Here is a 25,024-nt window from a genome sequence, read left to right on the forward strand (position 1 = left end):
GGTGGTTGAGGAGATTCCCCCTTCAATGTAAAGCGCTTTGAGTACCCAGAAAAGCGCTATATAAATGTAACAAATTATTATTATTATTATAAAGACCCTAATGATGATGGGCCGGGCTCGCACAGAGGCTTCAATCATACGGAAAGGATGTTTGCTTGCAGCGCAGGGACTTCTAAGTTATAAAATCTGGCGAAGGTAGATGGCGAAGACCAGGTGCATATATCGCCAGTGGATACTCCACTAGACACGCCCTGTAGGAGGCCATGCCTCTGGTGGAGTGAGCCCTGACGCCTGTGGGGCATTGCAGGCCCGTAGAAGCGTAGGCAAGAGTGATAGCGTCCACCAGCCATCGGGATAATCTTTGCTTTGTGAGCGGAAGCCCTTTGGTGAGGCCACTAAAGCTTACAAAGAGCTGCTCCGACTCGCTGTACTGGGCGGAGCGCTCCATATATGTTCTCAGAACCCGGACCGGCAGAGCAGGTGTAATTGTTGCTTGTCTTCCGATGTGGGAAGAGCAGAAAGCGTAATTACCTGTGCTTTGAACGGGGTTGAAAGCACTTTGGGCACGCAGCCGTGTCTTGGTTTGAGGATGACTTTAGAGTCGCCCGGACCAAACTCCAGACAGGAGGCGCTGACAGAACGGTTGGAGGTTCCCCAAAAGCCGATGGCAACAAAGGTGGAAAATGCGACAGTGGAACCAAAACTCCATCAGTGACAGAATGGAAAAATAAACCTTGGGAGAAACCAGACTCAGTCGCTCAGTTCTCCTCTCGCTAATGAACGAACAGTCTATGATTATGATTCAGGCCGCATTACAGGTCAGAGGTCAGATTGGATTCAAGTATCCGAGTTGCTTCTGTGAGGTCCGTAGATCGTCGCTTCAGACGATAAACCTGAATCTATGGCAAAATCGAGCGTCTTTTATAGGCAGATGCCCCGCCCATTCTGGCTGGCTGTGCACCGATTGGTCCGCGCAGTTACGCCGCTCTGCCATAGGTTCGTGCAGTTACCACTGACCAGCCAATAGCGTGCGAGGAGTCTCTGCGTTATTACACAGAAAGGCTTCAGTATTCAGAGAAAAAGGAGTTTCCCCAAAGCGTATAGCTACGCAATATGACAATTCGAAAGGGAACCGATGAACCTTATTGTAAAGTGTTACCGTTATATGCATTCAGCTCTGCTCTGTTAACCATCATTGTAAAACGTGCCTGTTGGTGTGCATAAGATGCATGTTAAGGAATGTTTTCCCTTGTTTAAAGCTAATTTCAAGGTTATTTACTAGACCTATTTTTGTAATAGTTTGAAGAATAAATGTTTGAAACTGTTCTCCTGCAGTGGTGCAGTGTAAGCTGAAGAGGGAAGACCTGCATTACTGGCCACACAGAGAAAACCTCTCGTTCCTGGGCAATCACATCAGGAAGAGGAAGATTCCCAGTGAAGCCGAGGCTCTGGAGGATCCGACACACACACGGGTCTCAGGGGATCCGACACACACACGGGTCTCAGGGGATCCGACACACACACGGGTCTCAGAGCATCAGACACACACACGGGTCTCAGAGAACGAGCCTCTAAAGAGCGTCCAGAAAGCCTTGGATGAGGACGAGCTGTTCCTCTTGAGTTTCGTCCCGGCCCTCAAAAGACTGACGCCGCAGAAAAGAGCCGCGGTTAAAATGCAGATCCAGAAGATCATGTTTGACGCAGAGTTCAAGGACCAGTGAACACTGATGAATGTTTCATAATTACATTACATGTTGTATTTCTGTATATAGGCCTATTATTTCATTGCAACAGCTTACAAAGTAAAGAGTTTTATATGTCTTGCTATTCTTTATATGAAGCTTTTGCTGGTTTAAAAAATTCCCTTTTGTGTGTAAAATGACATTAAATGTTATGCAAAGCAAAACTGTTATCCTGAGCTTTTGAACAAAAAAATATTTATGCATATTCGCTAGTAACAAGAGGGGTTGTGAAAGGAGTCCGTGGCGACTGACCGAGGTGAAGACAGTGGGACAAGGGGGCCTGGTGGAGCCTGAGGGATGGAGGAGCCCGACACAGCCATGGAGTGAAGGGGTGGAGTGCAGGAGTCCGTGGTGACTGACCGAGGTGAAGACAGTGGGACAAGGGGGCCTGGTGGAGCCTGAGGGATGGAGGAGCCCGACAGAGCCATGGAGTAAAGGGGTGGAGCGCAGGAGTCCGTGGCGACTGACCGAGGTGAAGACAGTGGGACGAGGGAGCCTGGTGGAGCCTGAGGGATGGAGGAGCCCGACAGAGCCATGGAGTGAAGGGGTGGAGCGCAGGGGTCCGTGGCGACTGACCGAGGTGAAGACAGTGGGACAAGGGGGCCTGGTGGAGCCTGAGGGATGGAGGAGCCCGACAGAGCCATGGAGTAAAGTGGTGGAGCGCAGGGGTCCGTGGCGACTGACCGAGGTGAAGACAGTGGGACAAGGGGGCCTGGTGGAGCCTTAGGGATGGAGGAGCCTGACGGAGCCATGGAGTAAAGTGGTGGAGCGCAGGAGTCCGTGGCGACTGACCGAGGTGAAGACAGTGGGACAAGGGGGCCTGGTGGAGCCTTAGGGATGGAGGAGCCCGACAGAGCCATGGAGTAAAGTGGTGGAGCGCAGGAGTCCGTGGCGACTGACCGAGGTGAAGACAGTGGGTCAAGGGGGCCTGGTGGAACCTTAGGGATGGAGGAGCCTGACGGAGCCATGGAGTAAAGTGGTGGAGCGCAGGAGTCCGTGGCGACTGACCGAAGTGAAGACAGTGGGACAAGGGGGCCTGGTGGAGCCTTAGGGATGGAGGAGCCCGACGGAGCCATGGAGTAAAGTGGTAGAGCGCAGAAGTCCGTGGTGACAGACCGAGGTGAAGACAGTGGGACAAGGGGGCCTGGTGGAGCCTGAGGGATGGAGGAGCCCGACACAGCCATGGAGTGAAGGGGTGGAGCGCAGGGGTCCGTGGCGACTGACCGAGGTGAGGACAGTGGGACAAGGGGGCCTGGTGGAGCCGAGGAGCCACGGCAAAGCTGATAGGTCAACAGGCCGAACTGGAGCCGAGGGACAAGGCGCAGATTGGGACCGGAAGCCCCAAGGCGGATCAGATCTGCGTGGAAGAGCTGATGGTGGAGCTGTGAGGGAATGGCTGGCATCAGCGGAGCGTGCCGGAGAGGAAGACTGGAACAGTGGCGACTGCTGGTCTTTCAAAGAAAACTCAGTGCTGGACAATGATGGAGGTCTCTTCCTCCTTGTAGAATTAAAACAATGGCACTATTGGGGCTGTGAAAGCTCCCCATCGGAGCAATGTTAAAAAATCTGACTTTTGCCGTGTTTAATTGCGATAATCGGGTCCCCGGGGCTTCTCCCAACACAGAAAACGTAAAAAAATAGGGGTGTTTTGAGCTGTAATTTCACAGGCACATTCTGAGGACAACATATATACATCTTGTGAAAAGGGGCATAATATGTCACATTTAAAGGTCTGGTATTCTGGCGCGTGTTGTCCGATGATGCAGAAGAATGCCGCTGTATAACGAAGTAAGTGAGTTCTTTATTTAAACAGTAAATAATCCAAATCTGGGGAAACACAGACGAAACAGTGTGCATGGCAAAAATGATATTAATGTTTGTTTGCTGGGACCTTGAGATTTTGAACAGATTTTGGGAAACTTTTTCTTCAACCATTCTGTAATTAATACTCAATCCTGGTTCTAATTTATGTATAGATTTTAGATTTCCTTTAATAGTAAACAAAATGTGGTGCTGTGATTTATTATAATTTATAGACAGTCAATACAGTGACACCCTTCATTTATTGCTAATTTTGTAAGAAATAGGCATCAGTCAGGCCTGAGCTTCAGATCTCACATCAACATTAAATAGACCCTTATTTTTCACAGTATAAATTTGGTCTTTAAACAAGAAACTATTTAAACATAAAAGCTTTAAAATCTGGTACTTTTGTTATTGTGTCTGAGAGATGAAATTAGAGCGCTGAACTCAAGAAGAAATGATGGAAGACAATAAAGATTTAAAGTGTTCGACACTTGATTTTGTGCATTATGAGTAAAATATGCTCTTCCTTTAATTCTTCTACTGTTTAAAACTAACTTAAGTCTTGTAAAACTTGAAGAAGTGCAGGAAAATAAACGGCCTGAATATTAATATGCCATATTTGTCTCGGCGTTTAATTCCTGATCTTTTGACTGACGCTTGTGTTTCTATCTGTGACGCGACGCTCTGTTTAGCCCCGCCCACACTCAAATCTCATTGGTCTAAAGCCCCGCCATGACGTCCCGCTTGCGCGGTAGAGGCGCGTGTCGCGCACTTTTGACGCGCCTGTGCAACAATTCCGGGAACGCGTTCAGATCGACGCGTCTCAATAAACTCAATGGCCGTGACTGAGAAACTGATCCAGAGCGTCTCCGGTTACCCGGTGCTCTACAACGCGTCGCTGCACGATTATCGCAGTTCCGAGCGGCGCGTGAACGCGTGGAGGGAGGTCGCCGCGTGCGTCGGGCTCTCCGGTCAGTCAGTGCGTCAACATCACGCGCGCTCGACACGCGTTTGACTTTGAAAAGTGTTTGTGTTCTGTTGATCTTGATGATTTCACACACATATTTACAGCTGGAGACTCAACAAACTACAACGCGTCCGTTTCAGTCAAACTGTTTGTGATCGTTGATTATTAAAGGCGCGTTCTGATTCTGACGCGTCGCTAGCGCTATAATGATGGACAATATAATGAAGTTAACAGGGATTCATTTAGCGCGCGTTCTTGAGTTCCATATGTGTTGATTTATTAATATTTCAACCTTTTAATCCGCCTAATGTTGCGCTCCGTCTAGATGTGTTTAAACGCGCGTCTTTCTGTTTGTTTTCTGGAGAACTTTATAAAGTCTCTGATTCACAATATGAGTGAAGATTTATGATACTGTACGATAAAAGAGACATTATTAAAACGCGTAACGCGGCGCATTATTGCAGTGATATTAATATACACCTTATTGCTTTAAATATACCCAATATGTGTCTTCTACTTGTCATATTTCTATTCTTTAATGTTATTATTATGTCTTGTATTTACATGGAAGCTTCTTCACTGAGGAAAAATCAAATCATTGTTAATAAAGCTCTTTCTGATTCTGATTTTCATATTATATAAAGGCTGATACGTTAAGCGTTTACTTTATAATGCTTTTATATGATAAAATGCCAAAAATAAGCATGAAATCAAAACTGACTATTCTTATTTTTGCATGGAATATTGCAGTATTTATTATAAATGATTTATCCGACAATCCGTTCAATTCCAGATTAAGCCCCGCCTTCATTTGTTCTTATAGGTCACGTGTTTGACTCGATATTCGTCACTATCGGGAGAAAACACCAGTTTCATCTCGACTTTAATGTTCAATAGCGTTATTCATATTCTCATCTGTATCTTCCTGTATATAATATGCATCATGAATAACTGAATTTGGTCTTTTAATATCGATGTCTTTAATACATTAAGCCCGTAAAGCATTTTAACAGCTTTCTATAAAGGAGAAAATTATAAAGTAAAAAAGGGTCTTTCGAGTGCGCTCGTCCGGCAGAAACCCAGTGTCGGCTCAGATCCGGCCCACATGCGGATCCAGGCGTTACAGATGTTGCCGGATCTGAGCGACACCGTGTTTCTGTCGGAGTCCATCGTGGTTTTCCCTGTAAACTAAAATTACATTAAATATGCGGTAAAAATTTTAGGTTTAACAGACTGAACTTAATTTTACAGTAAAAAAACGTATTTCACTGTCTGATAGATGCACTTTTATGATGGACAGATGCACTTTTATGATGGACAGATGCACTTTTATGATGGATAGATGCACTTTTATGATGGATAGATGCACTTTTATCATGGACAGATGCACTTTTATGATGGATAGATGCACTTTTATGATGGATAGATGCACTTTTATGATGGACAGATGCACTTTTATGATGGATAGATGCACTTTTATGATGGACAGATGCACTTTTATGATGGACAGATGCACTTTTATGATGGATAGATGCACTTTTATGATGGATAGATGCACTTTTATGATGGACAGATGCACTTTTATGATGGACAGATGCACTTTTATGATGGATAGATGCACTTTTATGATGGACAGATGCACTTTTATCATGGATAGATGCACTTTTATGATGGACCGATGCAATGATGGATAGATGTACTTTTATGATGGACAGATGCACTTTTATCATGGATAGATACACTTTTATGATGGACAGATGCACTTTTATGATGGATAGATGCACTTTTATGATGGACAGATGCACTTTTATGATGGATAGATGCACTTTTATGATGGACAGATGCACTTTTATGATGGATAGATGCACTTTTATGATGGACAGATGCACTTTTATGATGGACAGATCCCCTTTTATGATGGACAGATGCACTTTTATGATGGACAGATGCACTTTTATGATGGATAGATGCACTTTTATGATGGATAGATGCACTTTTATGATGGATAGATGTACTTTTATGATGGATAGATGCACTTTTATCATGGATAGATGCACTTTTATGATGGATAGATGCACTTTTATGATGGACAGATGCACTTTTATCATGGATAGATGCACTTTTATGATGGATAGATGCACTTTTATCATGGATAGATGCACTTTTATGATGGACAGATCCCCTTTTATGATGGACAGATCCCCTTTTATGATGGACAGATGCACTTTTATGATGGACAGATCCCCTTTTATGATGGACAGATGCACTTTTATGATGGAAAGATGCACTTTTATGATGGAAAGATGCACTTTTATGATGGAAAGATGCACTTTTATGATGGATAGATGCACTTTTATGATGGATATATGCACTTTTATCATTGATAGATGCACTTTTATGATGGATAGATGCACTTTTATGATGGACAGATGCCCTTTTATGATGGAAAGATGCACTTTTATGATGGAAAGATGCTCTTTTATGATGGACAGATGCACTTTTATGATGGACAGATGCACTTTTATGATGGATAGATGCACTTTTATGATGGATATATGCACTTTTATCATTGATAGATGCACTTTTATGATGGACAGATGCTCTTTTATGATGGACAGATGCACTTTTATGATGGACAGATGCCCTTTTATGATGGAAAGATGCACTTTTATGATGGAAAGATGCACTTTTATGATGGATAGATGCACTTTTATGATGGATATATGCACTTTTATCATTGATAGATGCACTTTTATGATGGATAGATGCACTTTTATGATGGACAGATGCACTTTTATGATGGATAGATGCACTTTTATGATGGATAGATGCACTTTTATGATGGATAGATGCACTTTTATGATGGATGGATGCACTTTTATGATGGATAGATGCACTTTTATGATGGATAGATGCACTTTTATGATGGATAGATGCACTTTTATCATGGATAGATGCACTTTTATGATGGACAGATCCCCTTTTATGATGGACAGATCCCCTTTTATGATGGAAAGATGCACTTTTATGATGGATAGATGCACGTTTATGATGGATATATGCACTTTTATCATTGATAGATGCACTTTTATGATGGATAGATGCACTTTTATGATGGACAGATGCACTTTTATGATGGATAGATGCACTTTTATGATGGATAGATGCACTTTTATGATGGATAGATGCACTTTTATGATGGACAGATGCACTTTTATGATGGACAGATGCACTTTTATGATGGATAGATGCACTTTTATCATGGATAGATGCACTTTTATGATGGATAGATGCACTTTTATCATGGATAGATGCAATTTTATGATGGACAGATGCACTTTTATCATGGAATGATGCAGTTTTATGAGTGTGTGTGTGAGAGTTTAACGCTGTTTTCCCGCTGCAGTGGTGGAGTGCAAGAGAAGATGGAAGACCATCAGGGACCGATACATCCGAGAGCGGAGACTCTGCAAGCTGAAGAGAGAAGAAGGAGGCCGGCGCCTTCATTACTGGCCACACAGAGAAAGCCTCTCGTTCCTGGACAATCACATCCGGAAGAGGAAGATTCCCAGTGAAGCCGAGGCTCTGGAGGATCCGGACGACGGAAGCGCTCGCGATTCGCCCGAGGAGTCGCTCGACGAGTCCAGCGGCGGAGACTCAAAGTCCAGCCTGGGAAACCAAGCAAAGAGTGACGGCAGGTTTGAGCCCAAGCATCCGATCAAAGCGGCGATCCCGCTGACTCCCATAATGCCCCTGTCTATCGTGGCTCAGCTCAAACCCCTGCAACACATGAGGCCGCTGGTGTCCGGTCCTCCTCCGGGCCTGAAGGGGGCGCCGGCGTCCAGTTCATCAGCGCAGCCCGCAGAGGATCCGACACACACACGGGTCTCAGAGCATCAGACACACACACGGGTCTCAGAGAACGAGCCTCTAAAGAGCGTCCAGAAAGCCTTGGATGAGGACGAGCTGTTCCTCTTGAGTTTCGTCCCGGCCCTCAAAAGACTGACGCCGCAGAAAAGAGCCGCGGTTAAAATGCAGATCCAGAAGATCATGTTTGACGCAGAGTTCAAGGACCAGTGAACACACTGGTGTCGGACTCAATACAAGTACATGCAGCTTTACACTGGAGCCCGCAAACATCTGACTGTCAATTATAGCCGAAATTATGACTGTCGAAATTCTGACTTAAGACGTAAAAAAGTCAAAACTGACTTAAGTCAAAATTGAGACTATTTTCAGTGTACGGACTTCACGCTTCTTTTTTTCGTTAATGTTAGTCAGTTGTCCTGCAGCCGAGCCCAATCTGGGTGTTTGGGTTTTGTATTTTTTAAATTATGCGTCAAAATTCAGACATATGTCAAAATTATGATATAAAGTAAAAATTCTGAATTCAAGACGTAAAAAAGTTGAAACTGACTTGAGTCAAAATTGCGACAAAAAGTTGGACTTCTGAAATTATGGTTGAAATTATGAGTCCAAATTTCTGCTTGTAAGCCGTTTATCGGTCCAGGCGGGGGTTTCCGCTAAGACAGGTGAAGGTCTCTGTCTCTCCTTTTACGCAACACAAGAAGATTAAATAAAATACATTTTCTCATATGTATTACCTCGTTATTGCATCTGACTCCACGAGCCTCTTGTTGCAATTCATTACAAACCCAGACCAAGACAGAAACGCCTTTCACATGGAAACCCTTGCTAACAATGGGGATTTGCATTCAGAGTTTACACCTTTTTGGGAGCAGAATGCCATTAGCCTGGAGGACACACACTCCTCCGTGTGCAAGTTCTCTCTAAACTCTCAAGAACTTTATTACCTTCTGTTTTACTTCAGTGGGAATGAGACCTTCGTACCAGTCGCACTGAGACATTCAAATGATACCAAACATGTATAATTACTTATTGTACACTTTTAACATTGCACAGGTTTTTAGTGAGCTTTATGTGAGGAGACGTAAGAGTGAGGTGTGTGTGCGTCTCGGCTGTTGCTGTTACAGATGCAAGACAGAGTTCAAATGTTAATCAGGAGAGTCTTTTGCTTTCTCACGGGGAAGCCCAGAGCGACTGGCACCGCCGTACAGCCTTGAGTCACTCACAACTGCGGCCACAAGCTGGAATTATGACATTATGCTTGAAATTACGAGTCAAAACTCTGACTTAAGTCGTAAAAAGTCAGTTGACCTGTCCTAAGTCAAATATGGCCGTTGAAATTATGAGTCAAAATTCTGATATAAAGTCAAAATTCTGACTTGAGACGTAAAAAGTAAAATCTGACTTGTGTCAAAATAGCGACAAAAAGTTGGAATTATGACATTATGGTTGAAATTAAGTCGTAAAAAGTCAGTTGACATAAGTCAAATATGACCGTTGAAATTATGATTTAAAATTCTGACTTAAGACGTAAAAAAGTCGAAAGTGACGAGTCAAAATTGCGATAATACGTTTGAGTTATGCTTGAAATTATAAGTCAAAATTCTGACATAAGACGTAAAGTCAAATCTGACTACTGACAAAAAGTTGGAATTATGACATTATGGTTGAAAATACGAGTCAAAACTGACTTAAGTCGTAAAAAAAAGTCAAATTTTGATATAGTCAAAATTCTTCTTACTGAAGATGTAAAAAAAAGTCAAAATTACGACAAAAAGTTTATAATTAAGTCATAATGACAGAATTTTGACTGTCATAATTTCAACTGACTTAACACGTAAAAAGTCGAAATTGACTTCAAATCTGACCGTTGAAATTATAATTAAATTTAAAAAAGTATATAATTAAAATATTAAAAAGTTATAACTCTGATTTAAGTCAGAATTATGAGTGATATAAAAAGTCAAAACTGCCTTAAAAAGTCAGAATTATTACATAAAATGTTGACTTAAAATGTATGACATTGTCAATAAAATATCAAAATTCTGACTTGAGACAAAAGAGTCATTTCAACTTTTCAGAGTTAAAGAGCGACGAACACACTCGTTCACTCCAGATCTTTCACTCAGTAAAAGTAAAAGTAACTTCACACTGCAACATTTGACTCTTAGATGAAAGATGCTTTATTTGTGTCTAAATCTCAGTGTGAAGCTGGAAATAAAGTCCTCAGCGTTTGACTAGAGATTTAGTGGCACAAAAGACCCTGTTTTTGTCAAATATCACTGGAGAAAATGTTCTTGCATCATTAAACATCTTGAACTGCTACTGTCTCGGATGAATGTTAAATATGTTTGGAGGATTTTTTTAAATCTAGGGATGAGCCGATATGAACATTTTGGCTGATACCGATAATTCTTTATATTTGAAAGCCGATAACCGATATATCGGCCGATAAATCTAAATCCACATTTTTATGTAATTTTTGAGAGCCTGATTACAAAAACAAAAGTCTCAGCATTAAAATCCACGTCCCAAACACACAATTATAATGTTCTTATTATAATTTTATGTAGCCGATATGACAGGCTTAACTGCTGCATTTTACAATATTTTCCTGTTTTGAAGCGATTCCAATCATATTCAAAACCATCATGTTGAACTGAACAATAATCCATAATTCATCAGCTTTAATATATCGGACAAATTCTCTTATCAGACCGATATATAACATTAAAAATGCACCGATATCAGCCGATATATCCTGCATAAAATCAGCTTTTTAAAGATCTCTCATAAAATAAATGTGAAATAATAACACCGATGGATCATCATCATATATCTGAGCTTCTCTGTCCTTCACCGTTTACTAACAGACACCAAGGGGTTAAAAGAGAAACATTTAATCAAATTAATATTCATGCACAACTGTAAAGCACACACTGAAATATAGAAGCATTGCATTGGAATTAATAACACATCATGAAACTACATGCATTTTTTTAATCTATGAGACGCAAAAGTATATCAATCCCAATCAACATGACACTAAAAACCATAATCTCAACAATATAAAGCAAATTAATATCAGTAAGCCGGACCGACGCTGTTTATCGGTATCTGTGATCCTCCTTATCGGTGCGGCTCAAGACAGATTCTGAAAATCCATTAATTCCTGATGAAAAGCATGAGTTGGACTTGTATGATTACAAAGGATTTGTGGAGAATGAATAGAACATGTACAATATGGCTTTTTGTCAAAGGAGAGACACTGAAGGAGTGTGTTTGGGTGATAAGACACGAGACGTCGCTCAAGTCTTTCTGCCGCTGGAAATTAAGACACAGCTCCACTTTTAGCATCAGAAATTATGAAATAAAACCGTGATGAGAGCAACAGTTCTGGCCGGATAAAGTCACATCACAACACGGATAAAGAAAATATAAAACAACTGCGAAAAATGTTCTTTCTCAGTTTTCCGGTCGGAATATCAAAACATACTGTAATCAGGAGAATGTTAAAGATGATAGATATTCATTTCTGAAAAATGCATCAAAAATAAGGGAGTTTATGCTTAAAACAAGTTCTTGTTCACATTTTTCATTAATCAAGTCTTAATATCTTCAGTCATTGTTCTTCTCCTTGATTTAAGAATGTTTTAGATATTAGTGCTGGAAAACGAGACAAAAACATTGATTTATTAATTTTTTTGCAGTAATATTGGTTTTATGAAGCATTACTTGTGTTTTTCCAAGTTTCACCATAAACCAAAACCTAGAAGCATCACAGCAACTGACCAAGAAAATATAAACCAACTCCAAAAAAAATATATATATATTTCAGTTTTCCAGTATGAATATCAAAACATAAATCAAGATACATTTACTGGAGAAGCGACATGACTGAAGATATTACATTTCTGAAAAATGCATCAAAAGTTGAAATTATGAAGTGAAAACTCACAAACTCCCTTAATTTTGATACTTTTTTCATTTTTCAACGTTTAGATATTAGTGCTGGAAAACGAGAGAGAAACACTGAGGAAGAGCAGGATTTGAAACCCGTTGCTCAATATTAATTACATTTCTGAAAAATGCATCAGAATTAAGGGAGTTTATGCTTAAAACAAGTTCTTGTTCACATTTTTCATTAATCAAGTCTTAATATCTTCAGTCATTGTTCTTCTCCTTGATGTAAGAATGTTTTAGATATTAGTGCTGGAAAACGAGGCAAAAACATTGATTTATTTTATTTTTTTTGCAGTAATATTGGTTTTATGAAGCATTACTTGTGTTTTTCCAGGTTTCACCATAAAGCAAAACCTATAAGCATCATAGCAACTGACCAAGAAAATATAAACCAACTCCAAAAAATATATATTTTTCAGTTTTCCAGTACAAATATCAAAACATAAATCAAGATACATTTACTGGAGAAGCAACATGACTCCCTTAATTTTGCTACATTTTTCAATGTTTAGATATTAGTGCTGGAAAACGAGACAGAAACTGAGGGATTGCTCAGTCGTAATTACATTACATTGGAGAATTAGCACAAACTCACTTCATTTCTCATTAATCAAGTCTTAATATCTTCATTGTTCTCCTCCAGTAAATGTGTCTTGATGTAAGAATGTTTAGATATTAGTGCTGGAAATCGAGACAAAAACTATTTTTTTTGCAGTAGCTAATATTGTTTTTATGAAGCATTATGCTTGTGTTTCTCCAAGTTTCGCCATATAAACCCACAGACCCACACAGTTCTAGCGCTAATAAAGGCCGGCTCAGCGAAGGCTCGGATCTGGGGGTTAAACGGGTTTGACACGCTGGAAATCTCATGCAAATGCCGGACCCGGAGCTGATCCTCTCGGAGAATCACAGCACATTTATCTGTCGGCACAACAATGAGGATTTCCGGCTCTCAAACGTCTCATTTGATACAGTGGAATCAGATTTGTCGTCAGCTAAAGCCAGATTACCTGGATCTCCTGTAACACCTTCACAAAACGGCCCAGATTAGCTGGGATTTTCCACTTTCCCCCCTCGGCTCGGCTGTATAGAAGGATTATGTTTTGTCTCCTTGCTTTTAATCTATTTGGTAAATGTGTGTTTGACACCGAGCCGCTCTTATATGAGTGTGTTCTCCTCTGAAGCCCATGGCATTGTGGGTCCAGGAGTGGCAGGAGAACATGTTCATGGACCAGAAGCGCTTCTCGTTCAGCATCGACAGCATTCTGGAGAACCGGGAGCCGATCTCGGAAAACCCTCGTGTTCCGGGATCCTGTGAGGAGAAGCTGTCGTCTCCGGAGACTCCCGGGTGCTTCTGTTCTCACTGTGGAGAGATTATACACCGTAAGACATGCTTTCTTTACTTTCTTCATCTCAACATTAACATCTCCAGATTCCCGATCCTCGAGGAAAAACTACAGGATCTCATGCAATAAATGTCTCAGTGAAAGTGTTTTGCATGACATGTACACTTCACAATAAGGTTCATTAGTTAACATGAACTAAAAATCAGCATTTATTAATCTTAGTTAATATTAATTTCAACATTTGTAAGGCTTTCTCCGGTGACTTCTCGCTGAAGATTCCCGATCCTCGAGGAAAAACTACAGGATCTCATCATGCGTATCTCTCGAAAATGTATTAGTAATGTTTTGCATGACAGCCACTTTTCACTGTGATAGAGCAAAGAAAATATTAATCATATATTATAAATACGCATGAAGGAAATGATTGATAATGAACATGAAAGATTGTTTTCTTTGTATTATATTTTTTCATTTGTGTGATGCATTTGTGGTCTAAATCAGTGTAATTGACATATTATTATAGTGTAATATTTAAAAATATTTTATATTTTGTAAAAGTTTTAGTATTTTTTTTGTCATTTTTTATTTTATTTTATTTTTTAAAACACACCTGTATAGTTTTTTATTCATTTAAACATTTATATTTTTGTATTTAAAAAAAACCCCATCTGTATAGCTTTTTATTAATTTATATTGATTTATGTATTTTATTTTTGAAGTTTTTTGTATTTTATTTTAGTTAACGTTTATTTCAAATAGCAATTTTTATTTTATATTAATGTTAGTTAACAATAATGACCCTTGGAAACACTTTATTTTAAGGTGACACGTTACTATATGTACTTACTATAGTAAATTGTGCATAGTGAATAACCCTGAACAAAACTAAGTACATAATTAATTAATATTACTAGTATTTATTGTAACCTCACCTTAAAGTAAAGTGTAACCTATAGCTTTGTTGTATTTTTGTCATTTTTATTTTGGTATCTTTTTAAAACACATCTGTGTAGTTTTTTATTTATTTATATTATATGTTTTGTATTTTATTGCAGTTAACCTTTATTTTATTTCAAGAAGCAATTTTTATGTTTCATTTTTTAGTTAACTATAATAACCCTTGGTAACACTTTATTTTAAGGTGACACTACTATATGTACTTACTATAGTAATAACAGTAAATTATGCATTATTACAAGTGAATAACTCTAAACCAAACCATAACTCTATAATTCATTAAAATTACTCATACTTATCTGATGTAACTACGTCAACCTGAAGTAAAGTGTAACCAAACTGTGTAGATTTGCTTGTTGTTGATTAAACCTTGATCTGATGCTTTGATTCTATTGGTGTGTTCAAGTCACGTCATAAAGATCATATTTATGAGTTGAACACACATGAACGCCACCACAATGTTGTAAATACAAGTGGGAAGCTCGGGATTTTCTTTAAGCGAGAAACATGGTGGAATATTATCAGGCTTTTCTAATTACAGCGAAGTTAGCGAAGTAAGCGAGTTACAGCAAAGTAAGAAGTAAGCGAATTACAGCGAAGTAAGCGAATTACAGCGAATTACAGCGAAGTAAGCTAATTACAGCGAAGTAAGCTAATTACAGCGAATTACAGCGAAGTAAGCTAATTACAGCGAAGTAAGCTAATTACAGCGAATTACAGCGAAGTAAGCTAATTACAGCGAAGTAAGCGAATTACAGCGAATTACAGCGAATTACAGCGAATTACAGCGAATTACAGCGAATTACAGCGAAGAAAGCGAATTACAGCGAAGTAAGCGAATTACAGCGAATTACAGCGAATTACAGCGAAGTAAGCGAATTACAGCGAATTACAGCGAATTACAGCGAAGTAAGCTAATTACAGCGGAGTAAGCGAATTACAGCGAAGTAAGCTAATTACAGCGAAGTAAGCGAATTACAGCGAATTACAGCGAATTACAGCGAAGTAAGCTAATTACAGCGAATTACAGCGAAGTAAGCTAATTACAGCGGAGTAAGCGAATTACAGCGAAGTAAGCTAATTACAGCGAAGTAAGCGAATTACAGCGAATTACAGCGAATTACAGCGAAGTAAGCTAATTACAGCGAATTACAGCGAAGTAAGCTAATTACAGCGAAGTAAGCGAATTACAGCGAAGTAAGCTAATTACAGCGAAGTAAGCGAATTACAGCGAATTACAGCGAAGTAAGCTAATTACAGCGAAGTAAGCTAATTACAGCGAAGTAAGCTAATTACAGCGAATTACAGCGAATTACAGCGAAGTAAGCGAATTACAGCGAAGTAAGCGAATTACAGCGAATTACAGCGAAGTAAGCTAATTACAGCGAAGTAAGCTAATTACAGCGAATTACAGCGAAGTAAGCTAATTACAGCGAATTACAGCGAAGTAAGCTAATTACAGCGAAGTAAGCGAATTACAGCGAATTACAGCGAATTACAGCGAAGTAAGCGAATTACAGCGAATTACAGCGAAGTAAGCGAATTACAGCGAATTACAGCGAATTACAGCGAATTACAGCGAATTACAGCGAAGTAAGCTAATTACAGCGGAGTAAGCGAATTACAGCGAAGTAAGCTAATTACAGCGAAGTAAGCGAATTACAGCGAATTACAGCGAATTACAGCGAAGTAAGCTAATTACAGCGAATTACAGCGAAGTAAGCTAATTACAGCGGAGTAAGCGAATTACAGCGAAGTAAGCTAATTACAGCGAAGTAAGCGAATTACAGCGAATTACAGCGAATTACAGCGAAGTAAGCTAATTACAGCGAATTACAGCGAAGTAAGCGAATTACAGCGAAGTAAGCTAATTACAGCGAAGTAAGCGAATTACAGCGAATTACAGCGAATTACAGCGAATTACAGCGAAGTAAGCTAATTACAGCGAAGTAAGCTAATTACAGCGAAGTAAGCTAATTACAGCGAAGTAAGCGAATTACAGCGAATTACAGCGAATTACAGCGAAGTAAGCTAATTACAGCGAAGTAAGCGAATTACAGCAAATTACAGCGAATTACAGCGAAGTAAGCGAATTACAGCGAAGTAAGCGAATTACAGCGAAGTAAGCGAATTACAGCGAAGTAAGGTAATTACAGCGAATTACAGCGAAGTAAGCTAATTACAGCGAAGTAAGGTAATTACAGCGAATTACAGCGAAGTAAGCGAATTACAGCGAATTACAGCGAAGTAAGCGAATTACAGCGAATTACAGCGAAGTAAGCTAATTACAGCGAAGTAAGCGAATAACAGCGAATTACAGCGAATTACAGCGAATTACAGCGAAGTAAGCTAATTACAGCGAAGTAAGCTAATTACAGCGAAGTAAGCGAATTACAGCGAATTACAGCGAAGTAAGCGAATTACAGCGAAGTAAGCGAATTACAGCGAATTACAGCGAATTACAGCGAATTACTGCGAAGTAAGCGAATTACAGCGAATTACAGCGAATTACAGCGAAGTAAGCTAATTACAGCGAATTACAGCGAATTACAGCGAAGTAAGCTAATTACAGCGAAGTAAGCGAATTACAGCGAAGTAAGCGAATTACAGCGAAGTAAGCGAATTACACCGAAGTAAGCTAATTACAGCGAAGTAAGCGAATTACAGCGAATTACAGCGAATTACAGCGAATTACAGCGAAGTAAGCTAATTACAGTGAAGTAAGCTAATTACAGCGAAGTAAGCTAATTACAGCGAAGTAAGCTAATTACAGCGAAGTAAGCGAATTACAGCGAAGTAAGCGAATTACAGCGAAGTAAGCGAATTACAGCGAATTACAGCGAAGTAAGCGAATTACAGCGAATTACAGCGAATTACAGCGAAGTAAGCTAATTACAGCGAATTACAGCGAATTACAGCGAAGTAAGCTAATTACAGCGAAGTAAGCGAATTACAGCGAACTAAGCGAATTACAGCGAAGTAAGCTAATTACAGCGAAGTAAGCGAAGTAAGCGAATTACAGCGAATTACAGCGAATTACAGCGAAGTAAGCGAATTACAGCGAATTACAGCGAATTACAGCGAAGTAAGCGAATTACAGCGAAGTAAGCGAATTACAGCGAATTACAGCGAATTACAGCGAATTACAGCGAATTACAGCGAAGTAAGCGAATTACAGCGAATTACAGCGAAGTAAGCGAATTACAGCGAAGTAAGCTAATTACAGCGAAGTAAGCGAATTACAGCGAATTACAGCGAAGTAAGCTAATTACAGCGAAGTAAGCGAATTACAGCGAATTACAGCGAAGTAAGCTAATTACAGCGAAGTAAGCGAATTACAGCGAATTACAGCAAAGTAAGCTAATTACAGCGAATTACAGCAAAGTAAGCGAATTACAGCGAATTACAGCAAAGTAAGCGAATTACAGCGAATTACACCAAAGTAAGCTAATTACAGTGAAGTAAGCGAATTACAGCGAAGTAAGCGAATTACAGCGAAGTAAGCTAATTACAGCGAAGTAAGCTAATTACAGCAAAGTAAGCGAATTAAAGCGAAGCGAATTACAGCGAAGTAAGCTAATTACAGCGAAGTAAGCTAATTACAGCGAAGTAAGCTAATTACAGCGAAGTAAGCTAATTACAGCGGAGTAAGCTAATTACAGCGAAGTAAGCTAATTACAGCGGAGTAAGCTAATTTCAGCGAAGTAAGCTAATTACAGCGAAGTAAGCTAATTACAGCGAAGTAAGCGAATTACAGCGAAGTAAGCTAATTACAGCGAAGTAAGCTAATTACAGCGGAGTAAGCTAATTACAGCGAAGTAAGCTAACTGCCTGCACAGAATATGCCATTATAATATAACAATGTAAAATGTAGCCTAAGGATAAAGTTAGTAATGGCTTCATAAATTAATTAAAAACTGATGCACATTTCTTTGTTCTTATATTTCTAGAACTAGAGTTTAAGAACCTTGCTGTATTTTTGTGTAATTAATTAAGAGAAAGTAGTTCGCCATCTTACTCCGACGAGAGTGACTTGAACGCACTGGCCGTCGTAAACACGACTTCCCACCTCGTACGAACGAACTTCCCAGGAGGAATTGAACGCACCATATCGACGCTATCTCACAATTCGTACGAATTGTCTTAACCCACGTGACGGGCAGGTTTAGGGGCGGGGTCAGGTGTAGCTCATTCGTACAAATTCACAAGAATTGGGCAAGTCGCAAAATATGTACGATTTAGCAAAAATCGTTCGAATTCGTACGAGTGAGTTCATATGAATTTGTACGAATTAAGCCGACTTTCCACTGCACACGACATTCGCATACGATTGTCACATTTCGCCCCCTAGTGGCAGTCGCACGGAACTTTAAAATCGGTAGTGAAGCAACTTTTACCCTCGGCTTATTCGCATAGTAAAATTAATGATTTTAATGAATGTAATGTATGCATGAATATATCCACAAAAAACAAAGACCCTCAACTAAAATAAAATAAAAACATAGCCCTAACACTAACATCAATATAAATACTGATTTAATAAATATAAGATAATTATTTCTGCCATAATTATTAATAACCGCCATTTTACAGAAATATTGTTTACAGAATTGTTAAAGTGTTAAAATATTGGTAATTCTCCGGTCGGCCAGTTGAATGCGGTCCAGCCGCAGAAGTTCAGATTTTTAACGCATCCAAAGCTCAAATCGGATCCGAAATTTGATCTGAAAGCCGGCTTTAGCCACCTCGTAGAATTCGTAGGAATTCCAGCATGTTCTCAGTGTGTCTTCTGTGCTGTAGTTTGGGGTCCGAGGATGTTAGCAGACCCGGCTCCTGCTGCAGAATCATCCAGCTTCGCTCACGTTCAGAGGAGGGTCCGGCGGCACCGCACGATCTTCACCGAGGAACAGCTGGAGGCTCTGGAGGATCTGTTCCGGCAGAACCAGTATCCCGACATCAACACCCGAGAGGACCTGGCCCAGCGCACACACCTGCGCGAGGAGAGAGTCGAGGTCATCCAGAACCTTTCATAAGTCATCTTTCACCCTTAAACTCACAGCTTACAGAACTGTGTTCTTGTTTCTATCAAAGGGATATTTCACCCGAAAATGAAAATTAGCCCATGATTTACTCGCCCTCAAGTCATCCTAGGTGTATATGACCTTCTTTCAGACGAATACAATCAGAGTTATATTAAAACCTGTCCTGGCTCTTCCAAGCTTTATAATAGCAGTGAAAGGCTGTTTCTGTTTTGAAGTCCATAAAAGTGCAACTGTCCATCATAAAAGTGCATCTATCCATCATAAAAGTGCATCTGTCCATCATAAAAGTGCATCTGTCCATCATAAAAGTGCATCTGTCCATCATAAAAGTGCATCTATCCATCATAAAAGTGCATCTGTCCATCATAAAAGTGCATCTGTCTATCATAAAAGTGCATCTGTTCATCATAAAAGTGCATCTGTCCATCATAAAAGTGCATCTATCCATCATAAAAGTGCATCTATCCATCATAAAAGGGGATCTGTCCATCATAAAAGTGCATCTGTCCATCATAAAAGTGCATCCATCCATCATAAAAGTGTATCTGTCCATCATAAAAGTGCATTTGTCCATCATAAAAGTGCATATATCCATCATAAAAGTGCATCTGTCCATCATAAAAGTGCATCTGTCCATCATAAAAGTGCATCTGTCCATCATAAAAGTGCATCTGCCCATCATAAAAGTGCATCTATCCATCATAAAAGTTCATCTATCATCATAAAAGTGTATCTGTCCATCATAAAAGTGCATCTGTCCATCATAAAAGTGCATATATCCATCATAAAAGTGCATCTATCCATCATAAAAGTGCATCTATCCATCATAAAAGTGCATCTGTCCATCATAAAAGTGCATCTATCCATCATAAAAGTGTATCTGTCCATCATAAAAGTGCATCTGTCCATCATAAAAGTGCATATATCCATCATAAAAGTGTATCTGTCCATCATAAAAGTGCATCTGTCCATCATAAAAGTGCATCTATCCATCATAAAAGTGCATCTATCCATCATAAAAGTGCATCTGTCCATCATAAAAGTGCATCTATCCATCATAAAAGTGCATCTGTCCATCATAAAAGTGCATCTATCCATCATAAAAGTGCATCTGTCCATCATAAAAGTGCATCTGTCCATCATAAAAGTGCATCTATCCATCATAAAAGTGTATCTGTCCATCATAAAAGTGCATCTGTCCATCATAAAAGTGCATATATCCATCATAAAAGTGTATCTGTCCATCATAAAAGTGCATCTGTCCATCATAAAAGTGCATCCATCCATCATAAAAGTGCATCTGTCCATCATAAAAGTGCATCTGTCCATCATAAAAGTGCATCTGTCCATCATAAAAGTGCATCTGTCCATAATAAAAGTGCATCTATCCATCATAAAAGTGCATCTGTCCATCATAAAAGTGCATCTGTCCATCATAAAAGTGCATCTGTCCATCATAAAAGTGCATCTGTCCATCATAAAAGTGCATCTGTCCATCATAAAAGTGCATCTATCCATCATAAAAGTGCATCTGTCCATCATAAAAGTGCATCTGTCCATCATAAAAGTGCATATGTCCATCATAAAAGTGCATCTGTCCATCATAAAAGTGCATCTGTCCATCATAAAAGTGCATCTGTCCATCATAAAAGTGCATCTGTCCATCATAAAAGTGCATCTGTCCATCATAAAAGTGCATATGTCCATCATAAAAGTGCATCTATCCATCATAAAAGTGCATCTCTCCATCATAAAAGTGCATCCATCCATCATAAAAGTGCATCCGTCCATCATAAAAGTGCATCTGTCCATCATAAAAGTGCATCTGTCCATCATAAAAGTGCATTTATCCATCATAAAAGTGCATCTATCCATCATAAAAGTGCATCTGTCCATCATAAAAGTGCATCTGTCCATCATAAAAGTGCATTTATCCATCATAAAAGTGCATCTCTCCATCATAAAAGTGCATCTATCCATCATAAAAGTGCATCCATCCATCATAAAAGTGCATCCGTCCATCATAAAAGTGCATCTGTCCATCATAAAAGTGCATCTGTCCATCATAAAAGTGCATTTATCCATCATAAAAGTGCATCTATCCATCATAAAAGTGCATCCATCCATCATAAAAGTGCATCCATCCATCATAAAAGTGCATCCGTCCATCATAAAAGTGCATCTGTCCATCATAAAAGTGCATCTATCCATCATAAAAGTGCATCTATCCATCATAAAAGTGCATCTGTCCATCATAAAAGTGCATCTGTCCATCATAAAAGTGCATTTATCCATCATAAAAGTGCATCTATCCATCATAAAAGTGCATCTATCCATCATAAAAGTGCATCTATCCATCATAAAAGTGCATCTAGACAGCAACACTGTGTCGGCCCAGATCCGGCCCACATCTGGCACTCGTGGAATCCACACGTATGTGGGCCGGATCTGGGCTGACACAGTGTTGCTGTCTGGGAACGTTAGCAAAACATTCTTAGAACATATTTTTAGTGCTGGGATCTGACTTGTGCAAACCTGATTAATGCTGCACTGTAAAAAATCATTGTGATTTTAACGGTATAAGACCGTAAAAATGCTATACAGTGAAAAACTGTTAATTGGTTGACAGTAAGTTTCTGTGATATACTGTGATAGGTCTAACCGTACATTTAATGTAATTTTACAGTAAAACACCGTTACATTGACAGTTTTTTGGAAGTGAAAAAGAACATTGTATAATTTACAGTGAAAAACCGTAAATGTTTATTCCCACAATTCCCTGCTTGACACTTCACATTTGATGTATTTTTGTTGAAAAAAACTGTTTCTTCATAGTTTTTCTTCCTTTTTTCTAATCAGTTATGTACATTAGGGTTTTATGTTACATTTAATGTTGTTAAATGAATGTTTATTGCATTCTTACAATGCCATGTGTGTTTAGTGTGTGTGTGAATGACACTGTGCAGCTTCTGTATATTAGTATTAACTTTAATGTGGAAAAGCTGCGAGTGATGAGCTGTGATTGATCATGTGACTCTCATCTCCGCTGTGATTGGTGGATATCAGTGTATTACAATGGTACAATATATATACTTCAATAGGTGGGTAAATTAACCTTATATCAGATAATGAAATACATTTTTTACTGGTAAATTTTTTACTGGTAAATTTCTGGTAACCACAGCTGCCGTTTTTTACCGTAAATTGAACAGATTTTGTTTTACAGTGTGGAAGTCTCTATAATAACTGTGTGATGTTGTAGGTGTGGTTTAAGAACCGAAGGGCGAAATGGAGACGACAGAAGCGGCTTCCCTTCAGCCTTCCAGACGACTGGAAAACTGTCCTTCACAGCGACTGACGCCAACATTATGATTATGATTATGATGACTTCAGTCTCCTAAAGACCATAAGAGCTGAAACCCTTCATTTATCAGTTGCAATCATTTGTTGACAGACATAACAAAAACATAGGGTGTTTCCCATTCATAAAGTCCCCCTGTGGTGTAAATCCAGCGTTTAATGTTGTTTATGTGTGTATGTGGTGTTTTTAATACGCTTTAAGACACACCATGTGTAAGTTCATAAGTCGACAGCATTGCTGAGTATTTCCTGCTTAAAACTGCAGTGAACCAAAGACAGCCTCAAACACACGGTTTGAAATCGCTGGTGTTTCTGACGTCACAAACGACCTTGTAACCAATCAGATCAAGGTGTGATCGTCAACCAGTGGATCTCTGAGCTGAGTGAGTGAGTGGAGGCGGGGCTCATTTGCATATTCATAGAACCGCGCATACTAAATGAGGCAAGGGTGTCGACTTACATTCAAGATACTTTAAAAAATTTATAATAAAGGAAAAAAACGTTTAAATATGTAATTTTGTGATCAAAGATGAGTTAAGGGATACAATTATTGAGTACAGGGGGACTTATAACAATTAAACATTCTATTTTTTATGTTCTTTTTTTTATCATGTTTTATATTAATTTTCATACAAATGATCTTGCCAATGCATTATAAATGTACAGTTATTCTAAAAATAAAACCTAATGTATCCTTGTCACAGAATCAATTAAATAATCAACATAGAAAACGTTATTATATCATACAGCATAGGGCAACACAAGGTTTTATCATTAATAACAATCATGTATGAGTGGAGACCGCATGAGGGATATCATGACACTTTTAATGTAAAAACATCTCTTATTCTGGAGAACTTAATAGTTTAGAAAATATGTACATTGATCAAAAGAGTCTTGACACTGTTTTTTTCTTTGAAAGTTAATAAAAAAATTATTAAATAAACTCCGCTGATCTTTTTATTTTATTTTATTTTAATTCATACAACAAAATGGCACAAAACAGTTATTATACAAAGAAAACACAATCGTGGAAGGCTCAACACAAATAAAGAAATAAAAATACTAAAAAAGTAAATAAGAAAGAAGGGAAAGAAAGAGAAAAAAAAGAAACATTTCTGAATATATTAAACAAAGGAGGCGCTTTAAAAAAATCTACATTTATGCCAATAATATATTGTTATTAAACTCCGCTGATCTCCGCACAACATGTAGCTGTAGTGACGTCAGAGGAATGAGCTGTAGATCTGTTGCGCATGCGCAGACGGAGCACAGCCCCACTTTCGATTCTTTACAGGCAGAAACAACTAATCCAAACACACCAGTGACTGACAGCCGAATTAAACCTTCTGGACTCTTAAAGCTTTCTGCTTTCACACTGTGTTCTCCTCAGATGCTCAAAACACGTAAGATATTGCTGGTTTTATTATTATTGTGCGGTAAATAAACAGTGAAGTGATGCTAGCGACGCTCGTGAAGCTCAATGAATGGACAGCATTCCTATAAACACAATATTAACCAGCATTTGAGTTGAAACACTGTATTTTCTTGCTTTTTTGTGGTATTTGAGCAGGTGTCAGTGTGTTGATGATAGTGTTTCAGTGTTAAATAAGTCAGTTTAGCAGTAGCTGCTAACGCACACCGAGTTTACATGGAGTTTTCTTTAAAACATCTTTACAATTTGTATGGTATTATATTTATATCTTCTGTTTGCTTGTACAAACTGTTTTTACTGGGACGAAGAATGAAATAAATAATAATACACAAGAAAACTAACTAAACGAAATACAGTACTTTTATATTATTATGTTATAATAAATTATTGCAGAGATACATTTAATATACATCCAGCATAATTTTCAAACTGTGGAAAAGTTTAGAGGAAAAAGTGTGTAAAAAAAAAGAAAAGATTTCAATAAATAAATGAGTAATTAAACAAATAAACGTGTATATGTATGTATATATAAATAACAT

At 38.9% G+C, this 25,024-nt stretch overlaps 3 protein-coding genes across 3 annotated transcripts in view; all 3 read left to right on the forward strand.

Moving 5' to 3' along the window:
• Positions 1-4,329: 4,329 nt before the first annotated feature.
• LOC130078451 (uncharacterized) lies at positions 4,330-8,722 on the forward strand (the record flags this gene model as incomplete). Its single annotated transcript, XM_056243966.1, has 2 exons — positions 4,330-4,519; positions 7,922-8,722. Coding segments are annotated over 2 exons (864 nt in total), but the record flags the coding sequence as incomplete, so codon positions are not given.
• Positions 8,723-13,219: 4,497 nt separating this feature from the next.
• Positions 13,220-23,181, forward strand: LOC130078452 (homeobox protein goosecoid-2). Its single transcript, XM_056243967.1, has 4 exons — positions 13,220-13,366; positions 13,530-13,728; positions 19,449-19,660; positions 22,953-23,181. Exons 1-4 carry the CDS (start codon positions 13,220-13,222, stop codon positions 23,046-23,048), a joined length of 654 nt encoding a protein of 217 aa, XP_056099942.1. The 3' UTR covers positions 23,049-23,181.
• Positions 23,182-24,304: 1,123 nt separating this feature from the next.
• ythdc2 (YTH domain containing 2) overlaps positions 24,305-25,024 on the forward strand; it is a 48,702-nt gene continuing 47,982 nt past the window's right edge. The window contains exon 1 of the mRNA XM_056243964.1: positions 24,305-24,456. The gene's annotated coding sequence lies outside the window, so the exon portion shown is untranslated. The remainder of the gene's footprint in view (positions 24,457-25,024) is intronic.

This window comes from Rhinichthys klamathensis, unplaced genomic scaffold (assembly GCF_029890125.1).
Source record: "Rhinichthys klamathensis goyatoka isolate OS25496 unplaced genomic scaffold, OSU_Roscu_1.1 h1tg000875l_1, whole genome shotgun sequence".
Lineage (NCBI taxonomy): Eukaryota > Metazoa > Chordata > Actinopteri > Cypriniformes > Leuciscidae > Rhinichthys > Rhinichthys klamathensis.

Bases quoted from the DNA above. Each gene is read 5' to 3' on its own strand.
- LOC130078452 (XM_056243967.1), top strand. From the start codon at position 13,220: ATGCCGGACCCGGAGCTGATCCTCTCGGAGAATCACAGCACATTTATC. The intron at 13,367-13,529 runs GTAACACCTTCA...TCTCCTCTGAAG, and splicing joins CCAGATTACCTGGATCTCCT to CCCATGGCATTGTGGGTCCA. The intron at 19,661-22,952 runs GTCATCCAGAAC...GTGATGTTGTAG, and splicing joins TGCGCGAGGAGAGAGTCGAG to GTGTGGTTTAAGAACCGAAG.